Source organism: Streptopelia decaocto (assembly GCF_964273445.1).
Source record: "Streptopelia decaocto genome assembly, chromosome: 8".
Classification (NCBI taxonomy): domain Eukaryota; kingdom Metazoa; phylum Chordata; class Aves; order Columbiformes; family Columbidae; genus Streptopelia; species Streptopelia decaocto.
The window spans coordinates 18,406,854-18,432,589 of NC_138662.1; the positions used below are offsets into that span (position 1 = coordinate 18,406,854).

Genomic DNA, 25,736 nt, shown 5'->3' on the forward strand with positions numbered 1-25,736 from the left:
GCGCACATGAGTCTGTAAAGATAGAAGTATTTTAAGCTGTTGGATGCACAGGTGAAGCCCCAGCCTCTTTAAAAATACAAGAGGCTGTATCCAGTCACGCTGAACCATCATAGTTTTCAAATAATCTTATGGAAGGAAGTTACTTAAGCAGTAATGGGGAGTAAAACCACAGTAGGTGGGAATTGGCCTTTCATCACCTCGAGTGTAGATACAGCAGCTCTGCTGGTACCAAGAACCTGCTCCCCAGAATGGGGAGATACTTGCAGCCTAAACAAATCCCAACTGCACACTTCTCAACAACAGCAAATCAGTTCACGTGGAAGCTGCAAATTGTCCATGTACCTGGACACTGTTCCTGGACATGAAACACACAATACTTACATGTAATAAAACAGCCAACAGACCAACCTTTTGAAAACTGTATTTTATTAAATATACAAAAGCTCAGCACTTGCGTAGAAAATTGTACCTTCATCTCTAACGTGGTGAAGCTGATTCATGTCCTGCAGCCCTGGTGAGGCAGCAGTGCTGGTCTCTCCAGTGCAATTCTTAATCCAAGGTGTAAAGCTGGTGGTGGGCGGCAGCACGAAGCCCGTACTGCTTCTCAAAACGTCTATAACTCAGGTCTCTACTTTGGTACAGTTTGTAACAAACACTTGCTTCTATGCATGTTCAAGTTCCTTCGGTGCAGGGAACACATTTCTCCTGATGGTCACGACTGGATTTCATAAATGACGTGATTTTTGTACTGAATTGTGTAAATTAACAGAAAACAAAACCACTGTAGTATAGGGAGGGCACATCTGGAACATTCTAGCAAGATGGGGAGAGACTTAAAACCAGAACAAGACAGTCTATAATGCCAAGTACTGGTTACAGCAGAAATACGTCAACACGCGCCGTCGCAGCACTACAGGGCAGCATCCGCTGACAATATACAAAGCTCAATGTTTATCTACTACAGTCTAGGAAATATCAAGCAAAAATGTTTCCATCATTTCATTTTCATGGAGTATGTTCATCGTCCTACTAAGTGAAATCGAAGAAACAAACAGTATACACAGCAAAAAAATATTTTAAAAATATACATTCAAATAGAATTTTGAATTTTGTTTCAAGGCAGCAGGTTTTATTTTTAAAGGTCAATGACCATTGAGTACCCCCTTAAATAAGTGTAATTCAAGGTTAAATGTCTGAAATAGTTACGCAATGGTGTAGTCCTGCTACCCCTTCAGATGCTTAACCAAGAACAACTTCAAAGACTTTTAAAAAGCTGGAGAAAATCAATGATTTCTGACAAATCCGCCCTGCTGGCCCGGCCACTTGTTATTTCAAGTCACTTTGAAAATCCTCAGTCCACTTGACGTCACCGCTGTGTGAAATGCGACTAATTTGCGTCTGTCCTTCGAACACGTACACTTCCAAATGCATCAAAGAAGCGTCCATGACTGTACACATACAAAGAGGCGGCAGCGGGAGGGTTTGTCAGGAACACGCGCGGATTCCCGAAGGAGACGAACTCACGGCCCACGCGATGGCACTTTATAATACACAATGTGCCTCAACTATCCGTGAGGCCTTGCCAGTGCTCAAAGCAAAGGGAGTTAGGAAGTGGTAAAAAGCACAAATCTGCTCATTCACTGACTTATAATCAATACGGACACTCCAAAATGCTTTTTTCCCAAAACAATGTCACCGACATCCTACAAACAGCATCCTGTAGTCTGATTTTTCACGGATAACCTGTATCGATAACCGCATTCAAGCCCCCTCCGCAGCTCTGGGTGCACGCTGCTGCGATACGCTGTACACGCCGCGGTAACCGGGACAGAAATGTGCTTGAGAAGTTTCTAACCAGGATTCGGTGCAAAACCCGAGCGCTCCTCCTCACTGCTGCTTCTTTGGCGGAACACGAGATTTTGCAACCACAATTGGAACCACAGAGAGCAGCGCGATGAGCAGCGCCCAGAGCGGGCGGTGGAAGAGCCAGCCGACCGAGATGGTCAGCAGCGACAGCGAACTGGCCACGCAGAAGGCAAACGCTTTTAATCCGATGTTCACCAGCTCTCTCACCACAGGAAACCAGTCCACTGCAGCAAGAATGAATCAAGGGATAAAGCAGTTGACAAGATGATAGTTTAAAAGTCTTCTTCATACCTAGGATCTGCACACTAACTATTGCAATCAAAAGACAGACTCAAATTATTTATCAAGAGCACTGGATAAGGCTTTTCAGCAGAGTATCCTCAAGGATAATAATTAAGCAACAGCTAAACCTCTAAGACACCAGGCTCCTCATCTCTTCAGACAAGAAGGAATCCAAAATGAAGTCGGAATCCCAAATGAAGCCTGTAGTCTTGTCCAAGGCTGGAGAGGCAGAGCTGACACCCTGCAGCTGTGGAACCAGCCCAGAGCACCTGATAACATGTGCTAGCATAGAAATTGATTTCTGGCAACAAGAAATGTTGCAGTAGCATGTACGTGGGTAAGTAAATAAGAAAATAAAAGCGAGCATACGGCTACAAAGCAAATGACAGCTTTGATGTTTGAAGTTTATACAAGCTGGAGGCACTGTCCTGCTTTTAGCTAAGTTTGTATTCCAACATTTTTCTAAGCTATAAGGATAAACAAAACCCTTTTTTGTTGGGTGTTCACAGTAGCGTAGAATAACTAGACACAAATACACATTACTACATGACTACTAATTACAACCTGTTGGGGGGACCACTTGTGTACGGGTGTAGAAAGTAACTGGATTGCAGCACCTTGAGTTGGACTTGAAACAACCAGCCCAGCGTGTGCTTTGGCTTCTGATTGTGGTGAGCACTGGGCTGGGATCTTCTGGAACCAGCAACAGATATTTGCCTTTTGTTTTTTAATGTTCACAAAACAACCACCTGGTTCTGGGCTCCTGTGTACCTGCAACTGCCTACAGTGACTTTCAAATCAAAAGCAATCTGAGTTCAAACCAGATTCCTCCTGATGGCCAAATGAATTAATTGCATATGTGAGCAAGAGAGGACCTCTCTAGGGATTACGATGCTATCTCTAAACCATTTTACCTTGCCATAAAAAACTTACCCAAAGTGTAAAAGATCCGGGTCATCAGGCTGATGCCCACGAACATCGCCAGCCAGCCTGCGGCACGGAGCGCCCAGGTCTTCATGGCGTTACTCTCGTGCTCTTTCTGAAACACTTCCTGCAAGCAAACACCGTTATGTGCAGCCTGTTCTCAATTCCTTTTGAGATCCTCTTGATCTCAGTGTATTACGAGCGAATCAGAGCCAACAGCATTTTAGAAGTATGAAGAAGATACAGTACAGCTCATTCTGCAGGGTCTTTTTGCACAATATCACTGCGTACTACAAGAGATTTCAAAGTGCAGCACAAAGAAAACCGACATTTTTCTAAATTAAGACAGCTAAACAAGCCCCGTTCAACACACTAGAACCACAGGCAGAAAGCACACAGGTTTTGCTGCAAATGGATACATCGCTCAACACGACTGTGGAAAAGAAGACACTAATAAGTAAAAGTAATAAGGAGGAACGATCTGATTTCACTGCCTCTGGAGGAAGAGAGAAAAGGCAACAACGTCCACTGATGACTGAAGGAAAAGTAGATGAAAGAAAGTAAGCAGCACACAGGGAAGAAAAAAGAAAAGGTGTATGTATATTGCATCGGGCAAAGCAAAGCATCTGTTTGTGAGAATTCTGAGTAAGGCTTTTGAAAAACGGGTTCTGTGCCCCTATGGCTCTATAAAATGTAACATAATAAAGAACTTAATGGGAAAAGGTACGTACAAGTAGTCAGTCACACATATACGTACTCTACAAATTATTCATTTGTAGTGAGTTAATTTCCAAAAAAACCTAAAATTCTGCCTAATAAAGATTCAGAGCTCCCAGCAGAGAGCTGATTCTGCTGCTACCCTCAAAACAACAGCCTTTTAAAATGCTTCTGGGAGCTCCTGTAAGTTCTTCACACGTTAGATTTTTGCAGCAGGGCACAAAACAATCATTAATGGAAACAAACCTACTAAAAGGAGTAAATGAATCACCAAATTGCTGGAGCACGCAGGATTTATTGGAGCATAATGCTCTGCCTGAAGGTTCTTTCTCAGCCAGAACAGCAATAAACATTTCAAACAAGCCTAAACTCCTGTTATTAGCAGCTGAAGAGAGGATAGCTCCTACGGTTTGTTTAATTAAAGCCTGATGTTTACTATTTTACACACAACCTTTTCAAAAATCACATGCTTGCATGTGTAAGTGGGAAACTACCAAAGAGCAAGTAAAAGCAAAACAAGAAGGCACAGAAACAGCTTTTTAAGTAAAGAATGTGCAGCAGCAACACAAGGGGATTAAAAAAAATATATATATATACATATATATAGCTACTTTAGCCACAGTTCCTTTTTAAAATTAAAAAACCCATGAGGAATAACTATAGGCAAATAATATACTGCTAGTGGGTGAAGCACATTCTGCTGCAACACAAAGAATGCGCAGAAACCTGGAAGGCAAACAAAGGCTACAACGTGTCATCCTAGAAAAAGGAGACAGAAAAGCCAATGTGCACATCAAGCAGCTCCTCCTCTAGAGCAGGGCTGAAGGAGAACAAGAGCTCAACCCCCTGCTGCTTCGGCACTACCAGCTCCAGGTCCAACCCTTCACCAGTGCAGTGGGATCTCACCTCCGCGGAGAGATCCCCGGGGTACAGGATCTGCAGGACATCTCCAGACTTGGTGTGATACGGAACCAGTTGATCGCCTCGCTGGCGAGCAATCACAGTCACCTTGGAAGAAAGGGACAAAGATTTACTGGTTACTGAGCTGGGAACAAAGTTTGCGAAATACAGAAAGAGCTGAAGACTCACCTTATCCGCAGAGCCCAAATGTGGGTCATCTCCACTCAGACCTGCGTAGAAGAACGAGACACGAAGGTCTCCTACCTACAAAAAAGAGAATATTGGAAGTCAGGAAAGATTTCTTTACAAAGAAGAATCACAGGAAAGACAACTCTGCAAGGGAACCCTTTGTTTGTTAACACTTTTTGTGAGCATTTATGTCAAGCCAGAGGATACCCAGAATGATTCCCAAGCTTTACTTTTTCCAGGCCTAGTTGACAGCTAAAAAAAAGGTAGCTCAAATGCTGTTTTGCACTATTCCCTCTGATTTAGCTGCAGAAGCACATTAACACCAATAAGATCCTACGTTCATCCCTTGTCATTTCATCTTTTGGCAGGTGAGGGCAGGTAGCACAAGCTGACAAGCAGATACTTTGCTGTACTCTGTTCGGCACAGCAAGGCAGAGGCAGAACCCACCTCCCAGCACCATCCCATGTCTTTCCATTTAAAAGCATGGCAGGCTCAAGAAAACAGAAGACAAAGAAGCAGGATCAGAGGCTTCCTGCAAGAGAAGCACTCCGATTTCTATGTATTTAAATAGAAATGGAACATGTCCCTACTTTCTTTTTCACATAGTAGTAATCACTACTTTGGTTTATCTTTCTCATCTTACTTCTGGACGTCTGGGGTTCTCGCTGTGGTAAAAGTAATCTCCTCCTCGGGTAACGTCAGCATGTGGATCCTCAAGGTTTGACAAGCTCAGCTGCTTGAAGTCATCAATTTTATCCACAAGACCTAAGAAGAATAAAGAAACAAGCTCAGGTGTCTAACTTGGAACAGCCAATTTGCTGGCTGGATTCCTGATTATGCTTTGAAATGACCGTCATTGCGGAAAGAACCAAAATCCACCGTTGATGCAACGGTGACCACAAAGGCAGCGCAGAGCAATCCTTACCCTTGGAAAGAACAAAGCTGCCAACCTGGACATTAGGAGAAACAGCAGTGAAAGACTCCACGGCCATGGCACTGAGGAACAGAGAGAGCGCCCAGTTAGTCCCAGATTTATCATAAAACTCTTGGTCTGCAGTATGTAATACACAGCACGTAAAAGGTATTATGTCGAATATCAGGAGAAACTCAAAGAGCTAAATGGCTCTCAGGACATGAAAACAAATCCATCAAGAAACTGTGTCCAGACTTCATAGCGCTGGAGCCGTTAAAATAAGACAAGATACAACTGTCTCAGCCCCTGGCTTGACCTTCCATTCACATTATAGGATTTCATTTTTTTTTGGTACTGAGCCTATAATGGGCCGACATGGAGTTCAGCTCTTGGGCAGCTGTTCAGTGGCAATATAGACCTCTTGAGTGGCAATTAATTAATCACATTCCTAGATGAATTCCTGCAACATTTATCTACATTCATAAATGCACTTTATTTCTAGCTTGGACGTATTTATCTTCCACTGTCAACTGCTAGATCTTACCTGCTAAATTAAGAAACGTAGATCATAAACCTTCTCCATATAAAGGTACTGCTACATCATGGCCAAGTTAATTAAACTCCAAACTCAGGAATCCTTTACTAACAGATTTGACTTCATTCTCACTAGCAGTACTACTAGAATCTCCTTGGCAGGAGACAACAAATTTTATTTTCACGAATCTCTCAGTTGCATAAAAGATGGATGGGCGGATGGAAGAAGACACACAGTACACACTTAAAATAGTCTTATTAATGCAAGGCATGAATTCTGAAGTTCAGCATGTCTGTGTACACCATGCTCTCTCACACAAGGATCCACCACAGTTCTGCTCAGTCTCCTTGGTTTGTAACAATCACTCAGATGAAATGGTTTTATCTGCAGCACTTTTAAAATTATGGACTGTAGTAGCATTAAATCCAAATGTTTCTTACTCTCAAATGGAGATTTGCATTTACTGGAGAATGCTTGGAGAATGTTCATTAACAAAGAAGCGTGCATCGGGGGCAAAGAGAAAGCATGTATGTTATCTGTGCAGCCTTTTTGCCATTATCTCTTTTCTATACAAATCTAGTGGGGACTTACAATCAAAAACACATAGATCTTTGCTTTGTCTCCTGAAGTACTTCCAAATAAAGGACAGTAAATTTGGATAAGGCAACACAACGAAAACAAAGTTCTGGAGATTTTGCTAAGTTTGGTTTTGTTAAAATCCTAGTCCTATTATCTCTCCAGCTGTATTTTTCGCTCACACATGATGTTTTTTGCCAGATGGCATCCTGCACCCTAAGGAACCAAGCAGGTGCTGCGAGAATGACAAACAAGCTAAAACTTAGCATTAAAAATGGCACATCATAGTGTAACTAAAATGCTGCAGATGAGAGATATATGAAACAAATTATATATGGGCAATCACCACAAATAAGCCTGTGAGTTCACACATGCTACCTTAGAAAAGGCAGCATGCAAGTGGCATGGTGAGCTCATGAGATGCCTGTTATTCTAACTCTGTACTTGTAATAGAGGAAAGATTTAGTAACTGACTGCACCAACAGACAATAAAAGTCAGAAAGAAACCAAGTGAAATTCTCCTGCGTGGGGACCACATGCTCCAGAGGTAATAAAACAATATCCTAATAATTCCTAATGGATAGCTTAATTCTGGTTCCACCAGGCAGCTTTGAATCGCTCTCCAATCTCTCTGTGTGTTAGTTCTCCCTGCTACCAAAAGACCAACAGTTTCCAACTGCTTCACTGTGTCATGAAGATTAATCATTTAGCTTTCACCTTTAACCAGAGACAGTGAAAGAATCCAGAGGGACTGTGCTTGGTGGTAAATTACCTTGGGTTTTTGTGTCCAATTTCTCGATCAAAGTTTCTGCTGTTCACGACTTCTGATTTCCATTCGGTATCTAAAGAAAATGATATGAAGGTTGTGGAGGAAACAGGAAAAATCGCTACTCAGATCTTAGTTACTGAAGACACCTTTAAATCAATGAATCAGTTCTAAGTTACACTTGCAGGAATAACGTTTACATAAAAGTATGTATGTGGCAACAAGGTGGGGGGGCAAGGGGAGAGGAGTCTGAAGTTGAGCCTGTGCAAGGGTGAGAAACAATGTGTTTACCCAACACCTGAATCAGCAATTAAATATTTATTTTAATTGACAATAAATTAATTTTCCCCAAATTAAGTCTGTTTTGCCCACAATGGCAAAACTGGTAAGTGATCTCCTTATCTTTATTTCAACATACGAGCTCTCCCATTCCTGTTCTGTTCAGTCTCTTGCACAGTCTCGCTGAGGGAGGGAGTAGGCAAGTGGCTCTGCAGGCTCGGGGCCAAAATTAACCCGCCGCATCTACTAACACACAGACTTTTACTGAACAGAATCCATCAGTCTTGAGACAGACACTTTTTTTTTTTCCCAATGGCATTTCTTTTTGTTCCTTGCCAGTTTTCCACAGCTCACAACCACCAGCTTTGCTCCTTATGTATCTCCATGCTGCAGGGCCCAATGCTTCACTGAGCTGGGCTGGTTCTAGGATCACACCCAGAAACTGCTGCACACCCACGTTACACATCCACGTGCTTTAATCACAGATAAACGAAGCTCAGAGACCAATCTCCAGATATACGATGACTCAGAGTGTTTTTCTGCCACTGGGTAGATCAGAATAATGCTGGCAGTTCTGCTCCTGCCAAAAAAGCAATTGGCAAAAGCCACAGCACACATCAGAAGGTGCTGACGGTTTTCATTAGCTGGTAATGACACCTAAACAGGCTCTCAAGACGCTGACAGGCTGGAGCTACACTGCTCTTCCCTCTCTATTCTCTTCTGCTCATGCCTGACATATGCCCAATTATTTTACTTCTTAAAAGTAATCTCGGGCACAACTTTCAACATGTTCCCATCTCCTGTCACTGAGGACCTTTTGGGTCCGATCTCCAGAGCATCCTGTCCCTGGACGCTCCTCTGAACCTCCAGGAGTTCCAAGACAAGACTTTCTGTAAGAGCTACTTCCTAACAGCACACAACCTTTCATCTCCGTTACCTCAAGAAAGGGAGGTCCTGATATTGGTTTAGGAAACAGAATTTTTGCTTATTTCTTCACATTCCTTTCTTTCTGAACAAGAAAATACAGGGTGTACAACAAAAATCAAAGTACGCACACATAAAAGTCCAAAGTTTCATGCATAAAAGGGACTTTCTGTTGATCAACTTACTGTATGAATACTTTGTCTCTTTCTTAATCTCACCATTCTCTTCATGTTCCCTGCAAAGAAAAGGCGGGGATGAGAATTAAAACAGTGCACACACACACCCCTGCTCAGGGCTCAACATACTTCACACATGAAATGCACAGACAGCTCAGTGGCAACACAAACTTAACTTTACCAGTAAACTAACTCTTCTCTGAACTACCTATTGTGAAGACATGGATTCTCTGTACAAGAAGAAGATTACACAAAAATGCTAAACAGCCACAACCCTTTTATTCCCAGGTTGCCAAGAAGGAGGTGTTGACTAGATCAGAGGGAGTGGAAACATTTGAAAAAAAGGCCTCGGATGTTACCCAAATCTTATCAGATGCAAATTCTGCAGCATTGACCATCTACAAGACCTGATGACTCCAAGGAAATTCAAGCGACTCTCTAAAAAAACCCAAGAGCTCTAGAATTCCCCTGCCATAAAGATTTGTTAGATCTTTTGGGGGGTGAGAAAAGAAAATGTGATGGATCCTGTTAATACAGCAGCTTTACAAACAACTTTTAAGGATTTCTTTCACTTACGTGGACTCTTCATATTCTACCCATTGGTACATTTCCACATTACGCTTAAGTTTGACAGCCTGGATGGAGACGCCATAGCTGGGATCAAACAAAGGCTATTTAAAAATTAAAGAAAATACAAGTCAGGATAAATGCTATACCTCACAAACTCAAACACTGTGCTTTATTATCAAACCCATTTACATACCTCACTGTACATAGTTAATTCTACATTACACACAGTTGAATATAGAATAAATGTTACAAAAGACAAAAAAGAGCATCTCCGTATATCACTGGTAAGTCTGACCTAAAGAATCATCATCAAAAATTATTGCCACAGTGAAGAATAAAAGCAGAAATTCTGGCTAATGGCACACAGGTTTAAGTGTTTAAATCAGGGCGAGATTTTATTTTGCTGGAAGCTGCTGTGTAACTTTCTGCAATGCAAACTGACCATGGAAAACATCATCACTACTGAAAAGTCATAACTTGCAGAGCCTCTGTACTCCAAGAGCCTAAAGACTTTACAGTATCTTGAACATGCAACAGGTTGCCTATACAAAGGGGATTGAAATTATCCACCAAAGGCAGTGGGAAGGTAAATACAGGCAGAGGCAGCATGTTGCTTAGGAGTAGGGAGCTCAAAGCTGTAGAGCATCTCCCCGATTCCGGGCCAAGAACCAAATTTTGGGTGGTAGCTGGCAATGCTTGCAGGGGAGGAGAGAAGCTACATGTCTTCTCCCTGGATATCAAACATAATTTTAATTGGCAAATACTTTAATTTCCTTCCCTCCAAGCCTGAAATACAATTTTAAGATATTATTTTATTTACCTTAGACGTACTCAAAGCGCCAGCTAAGTGCACCAATCTCCCTTCATTCTGCTGAGACACACTGTGGATGTTATCAAGAGGGATCACAAGAGAAAGTCCCTCATCAAGAGATTTGGCTGTCCTTAAAGCTCGCCCCTGCAATTAAGAAAAGCAAAATCAAGTTGTGAAGAATCGATGGCACAGAAGTATTTTGCGAAAAAACTTAACAGATATGTGATCTGAAGACCACAAGGAATGCTCATATACTCAGCGTTCAAGACATTTTCTCAAAACACTCTTCTCCACTTTCATTCTCCATGTCTGACAGAGTTTGGGGCAGTACTTCTTATCCATGCAGCAGGATCACTCACATTTACTAAGCTCCTCAAACATACATAGATTATTCCTACAAGGGTCCAGAGTTATTCCTCTTCACCTTTTACCCTGTTCATTGTTCACAAATAACTGCAAAACTTATGCCAATTATGGTCCTTTTTCCACAGACCCATATCACTACTTGGCAGAAGTTTTCCTTACCAGATCCTATTAGTGTGCTTTTTCCTGCAAAGTCACTGAAATTTGTAGTAGTTATTTTTCCTCTTTAGAGGTATAAAAGGAAGTCTTAAGTGAAAATTCACAGAATTCTGCTCCCCCACTCCAAAACTGCCAAAAGTGTGTATGTTTGCAACAGTAGGGTGTTAGGATTCCCTGCTTAATCTAATAATTTTTTCAGTCTAAAACTCGAGACATAAGATAACAGTTTTGCCACATAGAGCATGAATTCCTTTAATACAGTTATAACAACACTAGAAATGAGGATGTTATGTTATCCCAAGAAAAGATAAAAGACTGGAACATGTCTGGCTCATGCAACCCTCTTTCAATGATACTACAGGCTCCTTCTGCACCAGCTCACAGGTTTTGGATCTTATCTCTCATCACACGCTGCCAGAGTCTCTACCACACTCAGTTCTACAAAAAGACTGTCTGTGGCCCAATGATTTTACTCTCTGTTATATCCCAAATATAAGCACCAGGTTCTCCAAACATAGCATTCATTTCTTATGTGTGAAGTAATAAATATTTGACATGACCATTTTAGTAAGCCTATAAACGCAAAACTAGTTGAACGTCACCTCAGCTGTGACATTTTAAAGCTGTGCATAAACACTGACAGTATTTCACTTACTTCATTGGTAAAAAGAACGTAGAAAGACAGAAGAAATGTCACAAGTCCTATCAACATGCCTCCAGAAGTCTCGCTGAGCCTCTCCAGGAACCCCGGTTTGGCCTCACTTGTGATTTTGACATGTTCTTTTCTGCTGCCTGTGTCAGAGAACTGTTGGAGATAAACCCAAAAGGCAATATTTGGGTTACAGGGAAAGGCATTATGTTGCAAAATATGTCTTTTAGCTTTGGTAATACTGCTGATTTACAGGGTAGCACTTCTTGCCTCAGACCAAAACTTTCCTACACTTATTAAATGCCTCATTACACTTTTGATACTGGAAACACAGTCAATAAACAGAACTCAAGCCTAACGGAAAAAACAATTGCAATGACAGTTGTTCAACATGTTCCTTCAAGCTTTTTTCAGTCTGTCTCTAGGTTCCCTATTTGGTGTCCACACCCCACACCCAGCCCCTGACAAACTGAGTAATACTCCTGAATTCCAGACTGACTAAAACATAGCTATAAATAACAAGTTCCATGTTACCTCCCCGATGGTAAGTGCCTGCATATTTTAAAATAATTGCATCTAGAGCAACAAGACGAGATAGCTTTAAACAAAATTGCTCTTGTCGTCCTGGCCAGTGCCACGTTAAAGCATGAAACCCCCAGGGGTTATCTCTGTGTACAATGGCTGTGGGAAATAACCAAGAAGTAATTTCAGATTAGCACTCGCAGCCAAGAGAGAGGGTTGAGGGTTCTCTTTTGATCGCCTCGGGCCGCGAGGCGGGCTGGGCCTCAGGGAGCGGGAACAGGCCGACGCGGGGACCCGCCACACGCACCGCGGAGTAACGCCACGACCAGCCCAAGCCGCACTTACATTCCTCGACATCTTGAGCCTCTTGCCCTCGCCGAGTACCACCCCGGAGAGCCCGCAGCAGCCACGGCAAGAACCGCGAAGCCGCAGCCGCGCCCTCCCCCTCAGGGCTCCCCCGGCGCTCCCGCCGCCGCGCAATGCATGCCGGGACATGTAGTTCCTCCCGGCTGTGGCCGGGCGCGGGGCATTCTGGGAGTTGTAGTCCAGCGCCTCACGGAGCGGGTTGCTCCCTCCCTCGGGCCGCCATCGGCAGGAGGTGCGTCAGCGGCCGCCGGCGGGCAGGGAAGGCGCTTCCGGAGGCGGGAGGTCACCGCGTGGAGCAGCGCGCCGCTGCCCGGTGCTGTGGCGGCGGTAGAGGAGGAGCGGAGCGGAGCGGAGAGGGCGGCGGGGGTCAGTGTGCGCGCGCGCCGCCAGGCACCGCACGGCTCCGCCATGTCCTACTGCAGGCAAGAAGGTGCGCACGGCTGTCCCCGCAATGTCACGCCGCGGGGACAGGCCGGGCGTGCTCTCCATGAGGCGGTTGTGGGAGGGGGGGGCGATGTGGGGTGGCTGTCCGCTCACCTCAGCCCCTGAGGGGAGAAGAGGCCGCGGGCTGCGTGTGGCGGCGGGAGGAGCTGCTTCGACTCCTTCCTCCGACCTTTCTCCTCACGGGAGGCGGGAAGGCGGTTTGGGCCGTGAGGCGTGAGAGGGCGTTCAGGGGCCCGCGGGTGCCCCTGGGCCGGGCGGGGTGCGGAGATGCTGCCCTGCAGGGTGTTGAAACATCCCCGCGAAATGTGCGGGGCGCGGAGTTCAGCCCGGCCGGCTCCGCGGTGGGGCGGCTGAGCTGTTGGGGCGGAATCTTCCCGCAGGGGTTAAATTTCTACCGAGTGAGCTTAAGTGGCCAGAGGTGTGGTTTGTGGTTTGGCTTTTGTTTTGTGTTTTCTTTTTTTTTTTAACTTTTTAAGGCAAACACGGTAGGTGGACAAGGTGAGTAGAGTAGGGATGTTATATTTCTGTATCTATGCGAAGTATTATATGGGTTGTATCTGTGAGGCTTGACCACTTAATATCCTGGGAGATACGTTCCTCCCCCCCCCCGTTAATTAACGTACAGTGACAAAAAGTAAAGTTTCAAACTGGAAAAAAGCCATACTATAGCTCTAAATGCCACTTGGAAATTAAAAACTTTGGCACACTGACTGTTGATTGTAAACTGTGGTGAGGTGGTTGTGACCTATGGACCTTTATATTTTTAGTTTATTTATTTTAACAACATCTTGGATCTTTGTGAGATCTGTAAGCTGTCTATGGCACCCTGCAAAATTACAGTGGCACAGTTGGAGTTTAAATATTTCTAGACATATATTCTATAAAATGATTGGGCAGTTACATTGTGAAGTTTGTTGGAGTGCTATGCAGAGTTGACAGGAAACTGCTTACCTTTTAAAAAGGGCTTCGTTTTATCTGTTTTCTCAGACATGTTTAAATGCATATTGGTTACTGAGCAAAGTAAAGGGAATTGCTGAACATGTGCTAGTTGAGGTCACATTGAGGGACAAGAAGATAGTTTCTAATATGCCGAGTCACTGTAGTGGCCTTTTTGAATTTAGAGAATGAAAGGAAGTTCTTGGGCAGCTCACCTTTTTTTTTGTTGTTGTTTTTTTTTGCACTCAATTAATACTCAGTTGTGTTTTCAGAAGAGTTTCAGCCAGCTGTTCTTTTCTGCTGTGTCTGCCTCAGTGTTCTTCATAGTTTCACAAAGTTGTTAGAAAACTGCTCAGGTTTCCAGACGAGCTTCCCCCAACCCAGCCACAGAACTTCTTTGTTAAATCAAGATATGCTGAGTTGTTTTTCTGTCTTTGGTAATGTTCATAGTAGTTCTACACTGTTAAGGTCCTCTTCAGTATTTAATTCAGATAATTACTGGAAAATGTTTCACTAGTCTTTAATGGAGGGTACTATTATTAAAAAGTATCCTATTGAACACTTTCCTGTAACTTAGTGTAGCTTTTCTTTCATTCTGCCTTTTTTTTTTTTTCGGTCTAACCCCTTGGTCCAGGTTAGTCCTGGAGTACTTTGAGCTTGTTTAGAAACAGTTTTTTAATTTCACAGTTCAATGAACTGCACTGTGATCTACAGCTAGTACAGTATGTCGCTGTGGAAATAGGAGCTTTAGAAGAATAGAATTTCGGTTGTGTACGTGTTCTTCTGAACCAACAACTGTTCTGATTGAAGGTGATTGACAAGTACAACAGAACTCATTCACTGTTAATATGAATGCATCATACTATCTCATTACCTTGTGGTGTTCAGCAGGTTTATAAATGACTCGTGTCTTGGCTTTCTCTGAAATTTTGCTTGTTGTCTCTTATATGGTAGGAAAAGACAGAATTATATTTGCAACCAAGGAGGACCATGAGACACCCAGCAGTGCTGAGCTGGTTGCAGATGACCCTGATGACCCTTATGAAGAACAAGGTCAGTAGTGAGTAGAACTGAAGGAGTGTTATGTTACATATATCATATTCTAACAATTCCAACAAAAAACCTTGTATGAAGTAGGAACAAATTATTCATTCATTTTTAAAGACTGAGGGCAGCTGTTTTTTCAGTAGATAAACACCCAAACTCTCAGCAGTTTTACCTTCCAAAACAAGACATCACAAAGAACATGCTTCTGTTAGAGTGATTTTTTTTCTTTTTCAACATTTTCAATGATCTTTCAACGTGGTCTGTTCAAATGCATCAGTTGATGGCTTGTAGTTTTGGTTAGTAGCCAGAGATATCCAGAAAAAGCTTTCCTTCCTTTCTTTTATTAATAAAGTTAGAGCTTAACCAGTGAAATTTATGGTTGTTCTTTCACTGTTTTAAATGACGAATTGCAATTTTCAGAGAAGCTGAAGTGGGTTACGTACCAGTGTCATTGATAGGAGTTGCTCACCTGCCTGCATGCAGCAGAAATTGCTTAATTTCGGGATCTCTGAATATGCATTTTAACAACAATTATATCTGACCAATCCTGTACTATACTAGTAGCAACATAATCAATAACTGGTAGCAATATCTTTCAGTGGCATGTGACAGGTAAGTTCAAATTACTCAGTTTTCAGTTGTAACCATCTTGCCTTGAAAATAGTAAGTTAAATTTTCAGTGAAGATTAGAGTTCTTGTATGAAGTATATCTAACCTTTAAGAGAGCAGAATATTTCTGAGATCAAGACTTTAACGTTCTGATTGCACAGAGCATATTTTAGGTTGTTCCTGGTGGGTAAGTGAAATAATCTTCCTATCGTGATAATTAAATAAATGTTGCCCTACATTGAGAAATTGTCGTGAACATCTGTGAATTTGGGTTATTTTTTTTTCTAATTGCCTTTATGCTTATATATCTTTTAGCCTTTTTGTGTGAAGTGGTCTCACTGCTTTCAGCTCAGCTGAGATAGAAGTAAATGCTTCACCCTTTTTGAAATTTTGAAAGTTATGCAGGTGGCTCTGTGACCTGTAGAGGGCAGTATTTAAGCACAGTTCACAGCTGGAGCACACAGGGTCACTTTCTTAGCTGATACGGTATGTAGTTTAATTTGAACCATATTGTTCTGCAGGGTAGGTTCAAGTTAGCATTTCATATTGCAGTGTATCTATGAGTTCACTCTGTGTACCTTTTAGCAGCTGTGGCTGATGGAAACAAATTAAGAATTCATTTGCAGTGGTTTTGAAATAGCGTTCCTGCTGTAAAACTTATGGAATTGCACCTCAAACACAGATGGTTGCTGTCCTCTCTCTGTTTCTCCAGGCTTGTTCCTGTTGTGTTATTTTAGAGACAGTTTTCAAGTAGTTTCCACAGAGGATTGTTGAAGCAAAAACCCTAATTCTTTTAAGAAAGAACTTGATGAATGATCAGATGTACAGGAGGGGTTTTATGACTGTTGATGCCCCTTTCAATTATGCTTCCTATGTGCATGTCACCTTACGTTGTGAATCATTGGCAGATAAATTGGTTATTGGAACTTTTGCCATATAACAGGGAAGAAGCTTCTCAGAACCACAGGACGACTTCATTACAGCAAGTACAAAGACAAGTGATTAGGTTGTGTGATGTCAGCAGTTAATTGCTAATGCAAGCCTTGATCTGCTATGATGTAAACAGGATTGTTTTTTCTTCCCCAAGCCCAGGCTCAAGTAGATTATGACCCACTGGATGAGTGAGGTTCAGGCTGCATTTGAAAGAAGTTTCAGTTCATTTTTAATTAAAAATAGTAATCCCGTCTATTGCAAACTTGCAATTCAGGGAGAGTGATGGATTAAATCTGTTTCCGTTGTAATTGTGTTCTAAGCTACCTGATACACTGACTCATTGAAGTGTGCATTCTGCTGTAATTATCAGTTAGGAAATGCTTGCATTATTAATCTTTTTCTTTTAAGCATGGTTTCTGTGAATAATATATCCCAAACTGATGCTATTTCAGTGATCAAATAGGTGCAAATCAATGCTCATGTGATGTACAAGATTGACTTGTTTATGGGATAACTCTTATTGTTAAAATTTGCATGCTTACAAGGCAGATCTGGTTCTAAAGGGAACAATTTATTTTTAAGAGAATTATTTTACAAGTAATTTTATTGCTGTGGTGTCTTGAGGAACATTTCAAAATTCATTTTTTTTTCTTTTTGAAGTATTAGAAAAATGACCATTTAAAGTGACTGGCTGGTGTTAGTGAGGAGAAATAAAGGACTTCAAAATATAGTTTACAAATCAAGCTGTATTTTTTCTACACTATCTGATCAACATCTTTCTGCTTTGTCATCCTTGACAATAATGACCCTGGCACCCGCCATCCATTTCCGTGTCTCAAAAGTTCTTTTTTCTTCTGGGCAACTGGAGATACCATGATGTACAGTACTACGTATATCTTCTCAGTGCAGTAATTACAGATATTTTACAAAACTGTCCTGCTGATTAAAGCATGACCTATGGAAAATTACAGTATTGCTGTAGTTAGCTAAATCATGCTAAGGAGGCTGTTACGTTCTGTAATGAAAAGGAGACTGATCAACACTGAGATTTCACTGACTTGGTGTAATTTTCTACTGAACCACACATTGAGAGCACGTCGCTGATGAATTGCAAATCAGAGTAAAACTTTCCTTTCATTCCTTATAATATGTCAGTAAATATGATTGAGCTGCTTTTGCTGTACCAGCACGTAAGATTCATGATATTGTGGCCTGGTGTCCAAGGAGATGATAGTGGGAGTGAACCTGGTGTCTAGAACTTCGTGCTCCCAGATGACAAAGACAGTTAAGTAGGCTTGGTGAATTCTCTGGGAGTATTTTAGGTGACCTCAGGCTCTAAATTCAATTTCATGTTTGGGTCAGAATTAATGCAACTTTATTCTCTGACAATGGTATTTTCATACCTGCTCCTAAAGAGAAAGAACTTAAACTTCAGGTTTATGCACGTGCTGTTGGCTTCTGCAGAACCTCAACCTGGACACAAAGTTAGAGAAATCTCCTGCAGAGGAGGAGAGCAAACTGTTAAAGTGGAAAAAAAAACAGCTTGGATCACAGCACAGTATTTTTCCTGTTCTTCATATATGACCATAATTACATATATACTTGTGCAAAGTAGAGAAGCGGGTGGGGAAGTGTTGCTTTAGAGCAATGTAATAGAGGTTCTAGAAGCCCACCTGACTGAGTCTGTTATATTACATTTCTATACCTGACTGTTAAAAAGCTTTTCCAAAACTTGAGAGCAAATGAGTTCTCTGCCTTGCTGTTTGAACTTCATTGTGCAAATCAGTTGATGTTTGAAAGTACATACGCCCATATAAATCTTCACCTTGCTCTTCCATCACTGAAGTATTTCTGTGGTGACTTTAACTGTTCCAGAGCAGAAATTTACAGCTGTTCCCATTTAGAGTCTAAAATGAGACCTAATTCACTTTCATTAGTGATCTGAAGCGCAGTTTGGTTTCTGGGAACCAGACAGGCTGGCATGTTCTTGCTCTTCCTTGTGTTCTGTGGTGTGTGACTTAATCTGTGCCTTACAAATAAACTGGTTTTTGGTTTTGTAATTCTGGTTTTCCAGTTCAAATTTTAAGAGGGAAAGTTGTAGTTAGTATTCCAGCCTTCATTTAAAATGAGAAGAAAAATGCATCCATCCAACTTGATTTAAAAGAATTCTAGTCTTAATACCAGAATTAAATTCTTATGACTTGTATGACACAGTTTTAAGGCTCACTTCTTCCCCTGACAGCGTCTGGCGAGTGGACTGACTTTGATCTGCTTTTGCAGTTTCCTTAGATATTCTCAGTGGTCTGTAGTCCAGGGAGCAAGACTTAATTCAGGCACAGATGTAGAACTAATCACCCTTCTGCCCAGTGAAGGATCATTCAGATCAGCGACAGAAACAGGCTGGCCAGGAAGAGAAAGGTGTTCAGCACCCTTGAAGCTACAGAACTAATATGACATTGTTAGTACTTCAGCTTACACCAGCAACCCAGAAGCTTTTGCTGAATAAAATCAATTTTTGGAAGGAGCGCTTAACTTTTCTTTTCTCTCGTTTCTTCAGGATTGATCTTGCCCAATGGAGATATCAATTGGAATTGCCCGTGTCTGGGTGGAATGGCTAGTGGTCCCTGTGGGGAACAGTTCAAGTCAGCCTTTTCTTGTTTCCACTATAGCACGGAAGAAATCAAGGGATCAGACTGTGTGGACCAATTCCGTGCCATGCAGGAATGCATGCAAAAATACCCAGATCTTTACCCTCAAGAGGATGAAAATGACGAAAAAGAGAAGTCAAGCAAAGATTTGGAAGCTACTCCTATGGAGGCTTCTGCTGCTGAAGAGAAGGGCTCTAGCTAATGAAGATGCAAGGAGGCTGTTGTCTCCATTTCTCATTTTCAGAGACCTGGACTTTTGCAGTATGTCTGTCTTTTGAATCGTCAAGAAATGTTTCACCATTGTTCTATACACTGTATTATAGTAAATTATTGCTGAGGGAGAAATCTCAGTGCTACAGCCTTGCAAATAAATACTGCATAGTATGTGTGTGTATTGTGTAACCTGCTATCAGACACAGTTAAAACTTTAACAACCGTTTTTTACCCTCAAGTTCTCCTGGAGTTTTGACTTGAATAATGTCTTCAAATAGCTTTCAACTAAAATTCCACTAGCATACCAGGTCTGTCTTCATTTCAGTAGGTTCTGATCAATGGCTGCTTTTTAAAATATATTCTGTTCTATTAATAGAAATTGCATTAAATAATTTCCTTAAAGATTTTTTGCCAGAGTGATAGAGGACATTGAAAATGGCCTAAATCTAGAATTTGTAAAATAATTTCAATTTTTTGTTTATGGTTGCATTTTACTGTTGGGATAAGGTTAGGAGTGCCAGAAAGTGTTGAAATGTTTATCTCCTTTGATTTCATTTACTTCTTGTCATGGCTTTTGCATTTTAAAAATGGTGTGTTGTACAACCTTTGATAAAGATGAATGGAATGAATGTTGATCACTGGGTTTATTTTTTTGCTCTGAAACCAGTTTTTGGGTTCCTTTAGTTAGTACCTGCTCCGTCAGTGTATAGACAGCCTCTTGCAAAATACTTTGAGAACACAATGAAAATGTTACCTGGTACAATGGTCTCAAAACAGATACTGTGACTTAAGTACATATTAAAAAGCAAATACTTTTTACATTCTTTGAAAGCTTCTGTTCCTGTCGTGTATTTTTTTGTTAACACTGCTTGGATTTGAGATACTCTTCTGTGTTCTAAGCAGCCCTTTAATCGGTTTGTGGGTTGTGAAGAGCAGTTGTTCCAGCTTGTTGGATTTTTATTCGTGTCCAATTCTTTTATCCCCAGCCAAGGCGGAGAAGTATAAAAAATGCAGAGTATTTTCTGTAGCAATAGTAGAGTATGGATCATGAATCAGCACTAGAGAGGACCTGAACAGCTATTAAAATATTTGAAAATTACTTCAGCGGTGCAAATAATTTAGTAGTAATTCATTCCAGCTTAATACCCACACATAAGGGAATGCTACATTGTTTTTCTTTCCTAACAAAATGTAGGCTGCGAGAAATGTATTACAAAACAAATTGTACCTGTGGCTTCAGTAACCATTCATTGCAGGATTATTTGGGGTTTTTTTCTCTCCTTATGTGTTGGTTAAACTTAAGCAAAGCATTAAAAGTTGTAGTGGCAGTAATACAGCCCAGTAGGTCTGGTAAAGTTTGAACACTTGCCCGTCTCTGTGGGCACCAGCCTGGAGTCCTCAGCAGCATTGCTTCCATATAATGTTTTGGTATCTTGTTTGCATAAGTTATTTCAGTGTTAGTGATGATGATTCTGAATGTTAGAGGAAAATTTCTGTTAAATTTTATGGTGTCTTTGAGCTGTTGATGTATTTTTTTTTATATTTGGAGCCTCAAAAAAAATTGTAGGCAATTAAGAGGCTGACAGCTACTCAGTTCTGAGGCCGTGGACAGCAGATACCCTCATCATTTCTTTGCTTTTAAGAGAAACAAAGTGTGACAGAGCTTCTCAGTGTGACTCTTTCAGGTGTAGTAAGACGAATGCCAAGTTAACTTGAGTAAATGGGCACAAAAGCAGCAGTGATAAACCTTGGCACTTAGGCAATTGACCCATGAAAATGAAATCTTAGGCAATCAGATAAACCCTGGGCACCAAATTAAAAAAAAAAAATCACAAGCACCCAAGCTTTTGGTTGTTCAAATGGAAATCCAGTGTATTATTTGTGAAGAAGCAAGAGCTGTTTGTGAAGGGGTGCTCTGTTCTAAGAATGGTTTGCCTCCTGTTTTTTTCCACTATTCTTTTCTTTCCCACGTTGCCTCAATTCCCTACAGGTTTTGGATTTATCCTCTGTAACAGTATTTATAGCACTTGTGTACAAAACATAAAATGCAAGAATCCTGGTCCAACAGTAGTTCAAGACCTGAACACGACAGAGGGAACATGCAGCATATAATCTAACGTATTTGAAGGTATATTTAGATTGGAGTTGCTTCTTTCTGACAGCTGTGGCTTGGTAACCTGTTGTGCTAGATCCACTATAAATATGGAATATGTGAAAGGGCCTTGCTGTGGAAAAACACTATGTAATGTGTTTAAAGTGTTTTGAGAAAGGAAGTCAGCTCTATTTCTAAAGAGGTCTTTGTGGAAATTATCACTTTTTTTTCCTCCTATCCTTGTCAAATTAGAAACTAGCGTAAGTGTCATCACTTCAGTGCATTTTAGTTCTGCATAATCCCTTAAAAGTGGAAGTGATGTAACTTGGACTACAGAAAAAGACCCCAAGTGTCTCTCACTCTCCTCACCTCCTCTTCATTCATGGGAAGGAAGAAAGCTTTCATTATGGAATAAATGCTCTTCATTTAATTCCATGCCTTTTAGTTGATCTCTGATGTACTGACTGTGATTAAATGTTTGTTAGAGTTTAGTGCAAACGGACTCTTAACAAGACATGAGCCACATGTAGATGTAATAGAATGTTTTTAATACAAATTACTTACCCTGAACAGTTATGTGCAGGTATAATCCCAATTGGATTTTATTAATTTAGTTTTTAGAATAAAAAGAGGTGGTTTTAATGGTATTCATCCTCCAGACTTTTATCACTGATCCTAAAATACTGCCTTGTACAATATTACTATGTTATACTTCAGTTTTCCAGTTTTAATCGTTCTTATTCAGTTGTTGTACGCTCTTGTAATTCTGGAGTTAATGCAGTGGTGAAACAAGCCATAGTTTTGAAGGCGGGTAGAACTGTTATCAGCTGGCTGGAACCCCTGCATGATGTAGGCCACAAATTAATATATAACTTGGGATAACTTGCTTGCTAGGATGGGGTTGTTCCTGCAATCCACTTAGACTTGAATGTGTGGAGGATGTGTCTCATCTCCTCATGTGGATAAAGATTGCATATAAAACTTGTCTCTTAGAGGTGATTGTTTTAACATAAAATATATTACAAAACATAGTTAAGCATTGAAAAGTGGTTAAAATTAGACAAATAGCATTTTCAGAATGTGTTCAAAAGTTACTCTATTTTTTTGCTTTCCTCTGCAGTACAGCCTACCTGCATTTCAAAGACTGAACTTTAACTTGTGTTCAGTAACTTTCCTGGAGAGATGACCTTGTTTCAGGTGTGAAAATGACCTTTTTTTTTTCCTCCCTTTTTCCCTGCAGCCAGAATGATATACACAACAGTGTCTAGAGGGAGATGTTTATCTTGCAGTTCATTCTAAGGATCATTAGATCTGGGGATCTGGCAGGGCTGTGTTGGAAACAAGATCTATATCCTAGGCAGTTCTTATTGAGAATGTCCTTGTTAAACCTTACAGCGATGTCTCCTGTTCATCTAAGGCACTTATCTGATCACATGTCAATGAATCTCTTTGAGGAAAGTTTTCACCTAAATAGGTAGAACCTACTTTCTTATTCCTAGTGAAGAAAAAAAGGATATTATATGCTTCTTAGACTCTTGTTTTACTTCTCATTAAAATTCTAGCAGCATTAGTGTGGGACAGTGTAGAGAAGCTACCAGCAGTTTGTCATTTATTCTTAATCAGCTCTGTTCATTGGATGTGACTTTATTTTGTTGAACAGCACCAGCCTGCCTGCAATTGGTTTTCAACTGCTGTTAACCCCTCTGGAGCTGATGTTTTATTAGTGATACTGAGAACCTGAGAGATGAGCCACCCCACAGAGGAAGAGTGGAGAAGTGCAGCAGTGATTATTGTAACACCAAGGTTATAATTCTTTTCCACTAGTGCAAGATAGTACCTAATACAGTTTGTGGGTCAGTGTGCGGTTATTTAAAATGTCAAACTAGCTAATTTGGTGGTGAATTCATAGCTAGAGCATGAAGTTCTCAAGGCCTTAAACAGATGTTAATCTTTTAGGGTTTTTTTGTGTGTGTGAGTCCTGAGTCCTCAGCATTTGTAGCTAAAGCATCTTCCACCCACCTGTCATCTGTTTCTATCTTCATACTTTGCATCCCACAAACCAACTCCAGGTAAAGGAGCAGTTTTAGGACCTGTTAAGTATTTTTTTTTACATGTCATTAGATCTCAAACGAGTAAAACTTCCTGCATATATTTCTCATGGGAATTAAGCACCTGCAAGCAGCTACATGCAAGATTTTGCACAATTGGGTTTTGATGAGTTATTGAATTAACATACCATTTACATAAATTAACTACTTGGTTTGTTTCCAATCTGTACATCTTCTCATACCAATTGTACGTTTTTGGTAAGTTGCTCAGGAGCAAAGTAACATGTCATGGTTGCCATATTAGCTAAATGCTTTTCACCACTTGCCTAACACTGTCGAAGCGAGAACCTGATGTTTGGAATGTTTGTCGTTTATTACCTTAAAAAGAATTCATGTGCATGTGGTTTGAGGATTGCATGGTTTACATTTTTTTAAAGTAGATCAATATATCAATCGAAAAATATCAATATAAGTGTCTGAGTATTTTTAATTGAAATTTTAAGTAAAAAAAAAATAAAGTGCTACAACACATAACAAATAACACGCTAACTTTTCCGGGTCCGGAACTTGAGGGAGAACATCATGTGAATTATGTCAGTTCAAAGAATGTTTACATAAAGCAGCATGGAAAACTTAGGAGACACGGTAAATGCTACAGACAAAACTTAGTCTTTATAGCAGCGAGCCCCTCTCAAAGAGCAATGCACAAAGGCTGTGCATACGTTTTTTCCTTCTTAGCTGCTTGCCAAGAGCAGAAGCTGGGGAAGTATTAGTAGCAGTTTGTCAGTCCACTGGAGTTAGGGCTCAGCACTCCAAATGTTCATTTAATGAACTCCTGTGATGCTCTGAGGGTTCAGAATGATCGTGTGTTCATGGACACACGTGCTGCACAGCTGTTGCAGAGCTACTTGGACATCCAGCAATCCTGAGTTTGTTCCTACCTGTGGAAAGTTACACATGCTTCTGCTTCAGACTATCACCTGTTCTATTATAAATTTTCCACAGCTTTACAGACTTCTTTTGTTGTGGGTAAATGCTTTTATTTCACCCAAGTGATACATCATTGCTACTGTGTGGTATGTGCTTGCTACTGCTTGTGAGGCACCTTGTTGAGCTGGGTGCTGTGGGGTTGTTCATGCGGCAGTTTTATTTAAAGACTGGCCCCATTTTAGATGTGCTAAAAGAAGCTGTCCAGCCACTTCTGTATTGGACAAGTGTGTCCTTTTTTCCATGTTAGTATTCTTTGTATTATTGTGCCACCTAAGACACAGTCACAGAGGATCACAAGGTATGCGATATTGTACACAGGCCTACAAACCGACTCTTTTGGTACAGGAATACCATACCTTCTATGGTGGTTCTTTTCATTTACTATGTATGACCTTGTTTGCTTCTTCTGAAGAATATGTAACAGCTTCTACTAGGAAGACAGTTGTCATCTTGCACTGTGTCATGCTTGTCTTCATTCCAGGTACCAGTGCACAAGAAAATAACTTTTTTCCTTTCCAAAGTCTCATGGTAATCAATTTAAACTTTCTCATCTCCTCTTTAGTCAATTGCTGTTCCAACTTGATCTATGCTGCTTATTTCTGTTTATATACTTATTTTCAGACAAGCTACCTGGGTTGTAGCACTGCAGAATGAAGAGATTGCACGTGGGAGCTTGGTTCTTTTATTTTTCTTCTCTGGGAACTTGGAGATACCCGGTTAGCAGAAGTAGTGACACCAATAACAAGTCAACTTGCTGTGTTTACTCACCTTAATATGCTTTCATTTTTCACTTTCACATTAAATTCCATGGTTGTGGAATACCTGCTACGCTGTACAGCAAAACCATTAAACACGAGCTAGTAGTTGGAACAAAGTGTGCAATGTTTCTAACTAATGGGGGGAAATGAAGTAGACTTAGCTATGCAGGTACCAGCAAGTAAATCAGAGATTCAAAAAGAATGGGGAATTAGAAGGAGAAGAAATTAGCTGAATATTTTTGGGCTTCCCCACTGTACTTGCTTTACACTTTACTCAAGTGTTTGTGTGTATCACTTACTTTTGAGATATCTGAAATGTGTGATGTATTGATGTCTATCTTGTTTGCACACAATGGTGTTTGCATTTGGTCAGTCACTAATTGCTGTATTACAGTAGGCCCCAAGAGAACGCACCGGGGTATCAATATTCTTGTTGCAAATAGTATTTCTACTAGCAGTAGCTAGAAATGCTTGTAAATGGCCATGTTAAAAATAACTTTCATCCACAGAAAGGCATCATGCAGTTATTT

General features: G+C 40.9%; 2 protein-coding genes across 2 annotated transcripts; one reads left to right on the top strand and one right to left on the bottom strand.

Annotated features, from left to right (window-relative positions):
• Positions 1 to 415: 415 nt before the first annotated feature.
• Positions 416 to 12,714, bottom strand: TMEM43 (transmembrane protein 43). Its single transcript, XM_082059710.1, has 12 exons — positions 12,468 to 12,714; positions 11,607 to 11,756; positions 10,439 to 10,573; positions 9,625 to 9,719; positions 9,058 to 9,107; positions 7,676 to 7,745; positions 5,805 to 5,875; positions 5,523 to 5,644; positions 4,879 to 4,953; positions 4,696 to 4,797; positions 3,082 to 3,199; positions 416 to 2,090 (listed from the first exon to the last, which is right to left on the bottom strand). Exons 1-12 carry the CDS (start codon positions 12,615 to 12,617, stop codon positions 1,888 to 1,890), a joined length of 1,341 nt encoding a protein of 446 aa, XP_081915836.1. The 5' UTR covers positions 12,618 to 12,714; the 3' UTR covers positions 416 to 1,887.
• Positions 12,714 to 20,142, top strand: CHCHD4 (coiled-coil-helix-coiled-coil-helix domain containing 4). The gene is made up of 3 exons (XM_082059711.1): positions 12,714 to 12,918; positions 14,823 to 14,921; positions 19,015 to 20,142. Exons 1-3 carry the CDS (start codon positions 12,897 to 12,899, stop codon positions 19,305 to 19,307), a joined length of 414 nt encoding a protein of 137 aa, XP_081915837.1. The 5' UTR covers positions 12,714 to 12,896; the 3' UTR covers positions 19,308 to 20,142.
• Positions 20,143 to 25,736: the final 5,594 nt, after the last annotated feature.